We start from the raw sequence: 8,613 nt of genomic DNA, 5'->3' as shown, positions 1-8,613 counted from the left end.
TACCATATACCAACCGCAACACCAACCGACATTGCATTTACCTGGACGCGGAAGGGCTCCACCACAGGGCTACCTACAATACCACTCGAACAGTCTCCATCTGCAAGAATCGTATTGCTTGAGGCCCTCCGTATCGATATCAAGACGTGGCTTCTTCAGCATTATTGCTCATCCCCTCGGTCTCGGACAGCGTCATAGCTTAATTGTTGGATCCCTTTCATATAAAAGCCAAAGCGGCCAGGCTGTCTCGTTATACAGGGATTTGCCATATAAAGCCTCACCCCAGTCGGGCTTTGGCAACATTACCGGACACAATTCCTAATATCATTCCTAGGAACAGGAGGAGGTTGACCTTCCATCTATAAGGCATCATGGAGGAAAGCGACGCCCCTCAGCCATCTATTCGTTTATCACAGGACTCCGAAAACATAGCAATTCCTGCCCCAGCGACACCGGTCTCGCCATCTGCAGACGGCACCGAATCTTTAAACCTTGAACTCGCACACTCTTTTTACGGGAATCCGCGTGCATCTGTTCAAGTAGCTGTCGACCCTGTAGCTCTTATCACCAATGAGTGCATTACAGTTACTTCGGCCATGCGCAAGAACGCGCGCTGGGCTCAAAGCTCTGTGGCTGCGATACTAGGTGGCGGTGGTGTGGGTGAACCTGGGCTTAATAGTCCGACTCTATCAGTCCCTAGCGGTGCATCCACTCCCCGAGGGGGTTCCTTACGGGCTCCAAGTGGGAGAAGAGCTGCTTCGACTGATAGTCGACCAGAAACCTTGGAGAAAGGGCTTGAGAAAGAGGATGAAAGCAGAAGTGCTACTCCCATAGATGCCACTTTAGCCGGCAGGTGGGGTTTGAGGGGAAAGCGTGGAAAGAGTATCCAGGTCTGTCTAATATCAAGCTTGAATTACCACCACGAGATACTGAGACTTTGAATCAGGATAATCCATTGATCGCGGCTTTCTCAAAACTAAGAAGGGATCTGCTTTCTTGCAGAGGTAATAAACAAACCTCGAGTTATAAACAGATACGGTAGCTAATTTACCTTTAGATATCCGAACTTTTGATACACCTTCACTGCTACATCCTTTCCTCCAAGTGGTTCGGTCGTCTTCTACATCAGGACCAATTACTTCTCTCGCTTTAATAGCTATCACAAAATTTTTCTCATACAACCTTATAACACCCGCCTCCCTACGCCTACCGTTAGCAATGCAACTCTTATCCTCAGCGATTACTCACTGCCGTTTTGAGGCTTCGGACTCTTCTCAGGACGAGGTTGTACTCCTTAGAATATTAAGGCTAATGGAAGTCATGATGTATGGACCTGGCTCCGGGGTCTTAGGCGACGAGAGCGTATGCGAAATGATGGAAACGGCGTTGAGTATATGCTGTCAAATGAGGCTTTCAGAAGTTTTGCGACGGTCTGCAGAGATGAGCATGGTCACAATGTGCCAGGTCGTTTTCGAAAAGTTAAAGCATTTGGAGGTCGCAGTAGAGATCCCCGGTCAAAAACCTGAGGAATCCACGGAGCCAAATGAAAATCTCAAGGTTGAACCTTCAGTTAATGGCGAAACGGCAGCTGCAACACTGAATAATGTCCGACCCTCTGCAGAGCTAGATCCAGAGGATTCGACACAGGACGCAGATAACCAGGTCAAACCATATTCGTTGCCTTCGATACGGGAGCTTTTCAGAGTATTGGTATCATTGCTAGATCCGCACAATAAACAGCACACAGATACGCTCCGTGTGATGGCTATGAGGATCCTCGATGTCGCCTTCGAGGTTTCTGGATCCGCAATTACAAAACATCCAAGCCTAGCGACCCTAGCTCAGGATAATTTATGCCGATATCTCTTTCAATTGGTCCGCTCAGATACTATGCCAATCCTTCAAGAATCTCTGAGAGTGACGGGCACACTTCTAGCAACCTCCCGCTCCGGCTTGAAACTCCAACAAGAGTTGTTTTTAGCCTACGTGGTAGCATGCCTTCACCCAAAGATTGAGATCCCTCGAGAAGCCGGGATCGACCCAATCCTATATGAAGGTGTCCCACAAGCACCAAAATTATCAAAACCTTCTAACTCACCCGCGCCCCAGGCTGCAAATGGAAGAAATAGCCCGGCACCGCCGAGGGAACGACAAAGGTTAGGGTTAGAAGGTGGCACGCGACGACCAGATGCAAGAGAGGCAATGGTAGAGTGCATTGGGGCACTTGCCAGGATACCCAGCTTCATGGTAGAACTCTACGTGAATTACGACTGTGACATCGACCGAACCGACCTTTGTGAGGATGTCATTGGATTTTTGTCACGGGTAAGCGCTTAAAAGGAGAAGGTTCCACCCGGTTTTACTAACAGAATTTCGGTAGAACGCGTTCCCAGATTCAGCAACATGGAGTACAACCAACGTACCCCCCCTTTGTTTGGATGCTTTGCTTGGATACGTGCAGTACATCTCGGACCGATTAGACAATGTCGCTATATCAGAGGGCTATCCAGACCCACAAATCTTACGGCAACAGCGAGATAAGAAACAACTAGTCATCGCCGGGACCTCGAAATTCAACGACTCCCCTAAGAAAGGTATCGCATTCCTCGTTCAGAACGGCATAATTAGCGATGTGGATGACCATCTATCGGTAGCCAAATTCTTGAAAGGGACATCAAGAGTATCGAAGAAACAGCTTGGCGAATATCTTACGAAAAAAGACAATGGCCCGGTACTCAATGCTTTCCTGGATCTGTTCGATTATAAGGGAAAGAGATTGGACGAAGCATTGAGAGAACTTCTTGGGTCATTCAGATTACCTGGAGAATCACCACTCATCGAGAGATTGGTCACTATTTTCTCAGAAAAGTATCACGACCTGTCACAGACTGAAGACATTGACAATAAAGATGCAGTATTCGTATTGACATACGCAATCATTATGTTGAATACCGACCAACACAATCCAACTGTCAAGGTAAGGATAGGCGATGTAAATACCCTGCGGCTCGATAAAACGTTATTAACAATATTCATAGACTCGCATGGCCATAACGGATTTCACCAAAAACCTTAGAGGTGTCAACGGTGGCAAAGACTTCGCTCCGGAATTTCTTGAATCAATTTTCGAAACCATTAGAACCAATGAGATAATCCTGCCAGAAGAACACGACAACCAGCATGCATTCGACTATGCCTGGAAAGAACTCCTGATGAAAACTCATAGTGCCGGGGATCTTATCCTCTGCGATACCAACATTTTCGACGCGCCAATGTTTGCATCAACATGGAAGCCCATCGTCGCAACCCTTTCATATGTATTCATGTCTGCTACCGATGATGCTGTGTTCACGAGAGTGATTACGGGCTTCGATCAGATCGCAAAGATAGCATCAAGATACCAGCTATACGACTGCTTGGACCGTGTGATCAGATGTCTAAGCTTGATAAGCACACTTGCCACTGAATCTCCGCCCAGCACCAAGCTAAACACTGAGGTTCAAGTTAACGATAACAGTGTTATGGTCAGCGAAATGGCGGTTAGGTTTGGCCGCGATTTCAAAGCTCAACTGGCCACTGTTGTTCTATTCAGAATCATCACAGGCAAAGAAGTCACAATCAGAGAAGGATGGAATCAGGTCGTTCGAATATGGTTAAACCTATTTGTCAATTCCTTAATACCTCCGTTCTTTTTGCCTGATGAAAACTCGCTGGATCTTCCGCCAATACCTTTAAGGAATCCTTCACATGTAATTGAAAGAAGGAACGCTCCAAATAGCTCAGGCTTGTTTTCAACGCTATCGAGCTATCTTTCAAGCTATGCAGCGGATGATCCCCCGGAGCCGTCTGATGAAGAACTTGAAAGCACACTTTGCACTGTTGATTGTGTAAATTCGTGCTATTTAGGTGACATCTTCGCCAATGTAGTGTAAGAGAATTGCTTGTACCCACCAAACACCCAAACCTATGCTGACAATGATATGTTAGGAATATGGACGAAGCCTCTACAGCTGCCCTGATGAAAGCTCTTCTATCACAACTCCCAGAGGAAAGTTCGCCGGTCGTCATTATCAAGCACGAACTGCCTGTCATGCCACAAAACGCACAACCTACACCAGAAAGAAAAGACCAAATATATGATCCGGCTGTCCTCTACGTAACAGAGCTGGCAACTTGCTTAGCCCTACGAACCCCCGAGTCAGTCCAAAAATTCGGCCCAGACGTCGCGGTCTCCCTCCAAAATATCATCCGCGGCGCAAAGCAGGCACACCCTCTTGTCGTTGCCCGGTGCATATACTACCTCCTCGCCGTGCTCAAAGCTGGGTATGAATATGAATTCGTCAGAGCGCCGGTTATCTTACACTCCATTGTCACACTGGATAAACAATTGCTTGATAAATGTTCGGAGCCAATCGTCAAGGGTATTCGTAGTTGCATCGATTCCACCACTCCGCTGAAGTCAGAAATCATAAGCTCCCCGGATTTCTGGTCTTTGTTGCGACTACTGGCCACCAACCCCGAAATTTCGGCCGAAGTTTTTGATATTCTTGATTTGGTGGCGATTCAAAATCCTTTGAATGTCACCGCAGACAACTATGTTGCTGTCGTGACGGTATTGAATGACTTCGCGACTGCAGGCAGCATCGGAGCTAAATTCGAGCAAATCCAAGACCGAATGAAGAAAGGCAAGATCACAAAGGTGACGGAAAGACCGTAAGTCACTCTGAATTTCGATCCACTTTGTGACATGGACTAACGTAAAAGTAGTGATGCCGACGTTGTAACCCGCGGTACCAAAGCCGCACTAGGCATTTACAACCTTACCACCCGTGTCCCGGCTCTCATTGAAAAATCCCACCTCGAACAAACCGAGGCTTGGTCCACTTATTGGTCCCCCATATTTCAAGCACTCTCCACCCAATGCATCAACCCCTGTCGTGAAATCCGCCACAACGCCTTCAGCAGTCTACAGCGTGCCCTGCTCTCCCCAGAACTGGCCAGCAAAGATCATAAAGAATGGACAGGAATCTTTGGCGATGTCATGTTCCCACTTATTACGATGCTACTCAAGCCCGAAGTTTATCAAAGCGACCCTAGGGGTATGAGTGAAACAAGAGTTCAAGCTGCGACACTACTGTGTAAGATATTCTTACACTATTTAGTGTTGTTGAGTGAGTGGGACGGTATGCTGGGGTTGTGGTTGAGGATCTTGGATATCATGGATCGATTAATGAATAGTGGACAAAGCGATCACTTAGTAAGTTTCGTTCGGTTTAACCCTTCCACGGAGTCCCTTGGTAAGATAACTAACGGGATCACTTTTCCGCGAATAGGAAGAAGCAGTCCCCGAATCCCTCAAAAACGTCCTCCTCGTCATGTCAGGTGGTGGATTCCTCCTCCCACCGTCACAACAAGAAGCCGGAAACGAAAAGCAGAAGGAGTTATGGAACCAAACCTGGAAGCGGCTTGAACGCTTCCTACCAGATTTATACAAGGAGCTATACCCCGAGGGCGCAAATAAGACGGAAAATTAGAGAAATTCCTCAATGCTCCGGGGATGGGTATTGTTCAGGTCTTCAAGCTGATCGCTAACTAGTACCGGTACCCTAGTATGTAGGTTCTATCTTGTTTGGAGGATTACTTTTTGCTGAATAGCGATCGATTGTATCATGTTGAGATTATAATGGGAGTTGGAATTACCAAATCGCAGCGCTTGGGCTATTGCTAAATAAGTACCTATATTAAAAAAGCATTTGCAGGTTGCATTGGACAGAAAAGAAGGAACATCAGCGCCAGCGGTTAGTCATAAGAGTTCATACTAGGTAAAGATGCGTGATACCGAGTGGCTAGGTTAAGGGAGTAACGAAAGAAGAAAAACCAATATTATCAGACAGCCCACGCAATAACGAGGAGCTAGCCTTGAACGAAAAGGAAGTATAATACTATAAGAGCTAGAGTTGACGCAAAATGCCACTTTTGTTCAGAGGAGAAAACGGAAACGGGCAAAAACAATAAGGAAGGAGGGGTACAATACAGAAAAACAGACGACGCCTATGTTCACCGTTAAATCTATAGAATAAAATAATACTAATAATATTTGTACAATCAAGAAGGGACTGTTTCTTGGGCACAATGCCCGAGGTTTGATATTGATGCCGCTCTTACGTTCAGACTTATACCCACCGAAATTATCATATAAAGAAACCGTAACCTATAAGGCCGGAGTTGTTCGAATCGTGCTTATGCGAATTGAGACTCTTGCTTTGTTGGCTCAACCGGTAGCTTATTCTGTTTTACTCGACCATTTTCGTGACCCTGCATAGATTTTGTTAGAGTTTAGGGCATAAGTAGCCTTGGTATCAGATCGTACTTACCACAATTTGGCCTTTCTTCTCTTCATCCTCAGTTGTAAGAACCCCAACTCCAGGTTCATCAACATGTGCAATCGGGCCTTCCCGGCTACCTCTTAAATCTTGGTCTGGTGTCTTCCCCGAATCTTTTCCAGTGCCTTTGGAAGCCATGGCACCCTTCTCGACCTCCTTTGCTTTGAGGGCTGCGTCGATAATTTCTTTCTGGTCCTTATCCCAGGTGTCTTTATCTTTCTTGATATCCCATCCCTCTTCTAGTCGAGTCTTTTGTTCTGCCTTCTCCTTCTCTTCTTTCTCGTGAGCTATTCTCTGCTCCTCCATCTCCTTCATGTGCTTAAGGTCGTCCGATGATGGTTCATAAAGATGCCAAATGGTGTAGTGAGGTAATCCAATAACGGTAAATTTCATACGGCGGCACATCTACCAAACAATCAGCAACCAATAGCCCCCCACGAGATTTTGTGGTTTCTTATACATACCTTTCCAAATCCTTCGGTCTCGGCATGTTTCTCAAAGCTGAATGCGGGGAAATGTGCACCAGCTCGGAATACCGATGCCTTAGCTAGGATACTGACACCGCCGACACCATCGAGTTCCATCTCCACGTCCGGATCGCCCCGAGGATCTCTCAGATACGCCAAGTGAGGTCTCCAGGTAGCATATTCTGCGTAACCTTCAACAATAACATCATCCTCACCAAGCTTGGCAGCAAGTTCTAAACCAGTTTCTGATTCTTGCCAGGAGTTCAAGTCATAAGGTTGTTCATTCCCAAGCCAGTCGGGGAGAGGTCGCCAGACATCTTAAAGGTTTCTAATGTTAATATCCATCTTACTATATCGAAATACGAATAGTGACTTACTAGGGACGATTACATCCTTGTTATGTCTCATCAAATCCTCCAAGATAGACGTCGGGGCGGTCTCAACATCTGCATCCCTCCAATATACCCAACTATGATGTGGCTTCAAAGTAGCATTCAGCAACCAGTTCCTAGCACGTGCCATCAACTTTCGTCGAGGCCCTTGTGCGGCAAATCCATGTCTATTACTGAAGTCCTGCCCGATGGCAGCCCCAAAGTCCTTTTCAATGACTGTGATCTCGCCAAACCATTGGTTATGGTCGGCGTCACTTTGTTGCTTCTTCAATAGGTCAGTTAGGAGGTTCATAGTATTATCCTTCGAATCGGAAACCAGGAATGCAAGGTCGATGAGATGATGAGGGTATGTAAGATTCCGGAGATGGCTGAAGAACATGGGCAAGTGGGCCTCGGCGTCACGAAGAGGCGAAAGGAACAATATTCTTTCTCCTCTTTGCCAACCAGTGGCACTGCCTTTGTATAGCGAAAGATCATGGTATTCAACCCCAGGGATGTCCTTGTACAGCGAATACCCCAATCCGATGGCGGAGAAGACAGTGAACCTTAGAGACGGCGATACCAATAAGGAGAATCCGAAGACAACCAAGAATACAAAGCCAAGTTTCAAGAATAAACGTCTTCGGGCGTATGCTGACTTTCGAAATTTAGGATGATACTTAGAACTATATTGCACCCAAAATTAAAGAAATTAGCAGGGATCTTAGGCCACGATTCCGAGGAAGCGAACAGTGGAGGCGAAGGTCCGTACTCTTGAGGAGACATTGCCCATGATTCATCCTTGTAGTAGCTCGCATGACCATTCTTATATCCACCTGAATATCCATTCGAATAGCCATTCGAGTATTGGGTGTGCGAATGCCGACTGGTAGGTAACGACATTGTGAACCGAAGGGCAATGCAGCCCTGGGGAGAGCTGCCGAAGGTGCCGAGGAACCAGAAGAGCGTATCAACCCTCCAATCCCCAAGAGGAGCCCAGCTAAAGGCTATGCGGAAAACCCCACCAGAGTTTCTCAAGAGAGTCAAGCCCCCAGCAGGATTTCAGGATAACGTCTGTCGTGGATGATGAAGCCGTTGATGGCTGATGGTGTGATGGAGGGTGCGAGGTAACGAGCGTGTTGTATTCGGCGGTCGAAGGGGTTCTGTGTTGAAGCTGTCGTCGTAATTTAAGACCACCTAACAAATTCGGCCACCCGAGACGTCACCAACCTTTTGTTTCTCAATCCTGAAACTACGGTCGAGTTGAAAATATCATGTGAACGGGAAATAGGGGAGGAAGAGAAGGAAGAGAGAAAAAGGTCGAGATTACGGCCGAAATGTCGACGTCTAGCCCAGAGGCTGCCTTTTCCTTCGTTCCCGAATTGCTTATTC

The 8,613-nt window shown here is 46.8% G+C and overlaps 2 protein-coding genes across 2 annotated transcripts; one reads left to right on the top strand and one right to left on the bottom strand.

Annotated features, from left to right (window-relative positions):
* Nucleotides 1-371: 371 nt before the first annotated feature.
* On the top strand, nt 372-5,534 carry AOL_s00006g369 (uncharacterized protein; the record flags this gene model as incomplete). Its single annotated transcript, XM_011119678.1, has 9 exons — nt 372-890; nt 947-1,004; nt 1,058-2,325; nt 2,381-2,977; nt 3,039-3,928; nt 3,988-4,713; nt 4,768-5,099; nt 5,163-5,257; nt 5,334-5,534. The coding sequence occupies 9 exons, from the start codon at nt 372-374 to the stop codon at nt 5,532-5,534; spliced, it is 4,686 nt and encodes a 1,561-aa protein (XP_011117980.1).
* Nucleotides 5,535-6,240: 706 nt separating this feature from the next.
* Nucleotides 6,241-8,124, bottom strand: AOL_s00006g368 (uncharacterized protein; the record flags this gene model as incomplete). The annotated part of the gene is made up of 5 exons (XM_011119677.1): nt 6,241-6,315; nt 6,375-6,788; nt 6,848-7,167; nt 7,228-7,907; nt 7,994-8,124. 5 exons carry the CDS (start codon nt 8,122-8,124, stop codon nt 6,241-6,243), a joined length of 1,620 nt encoding a protein of 539 aa, XP_011117979.1.
* Nucleotides 8,125-8,613: the final 489 nt, after the last annotated feature.

This window comes from Orbilia oligospora (assembly GCF_000225545.1).
Source record: "Orbilia oligospora ATCC 24927 unplaced genomic scaffold scaffold00006, whole genome shotgun sequence".
In the NCBI taxonomy this organism is placed as follows: domain Eukaryota; kingdom Fungi; phylum Ascomycota; class Orbiliomycetes; order Orbiliales; family Orbiliaceae; genus Orbilia; species Orbilia oligospora.
The sequence above is the reverse complement of the archived record's forward strand: the minus strand, read 5'-3'. Positions and strand labels throughout refer to the sequence as shown.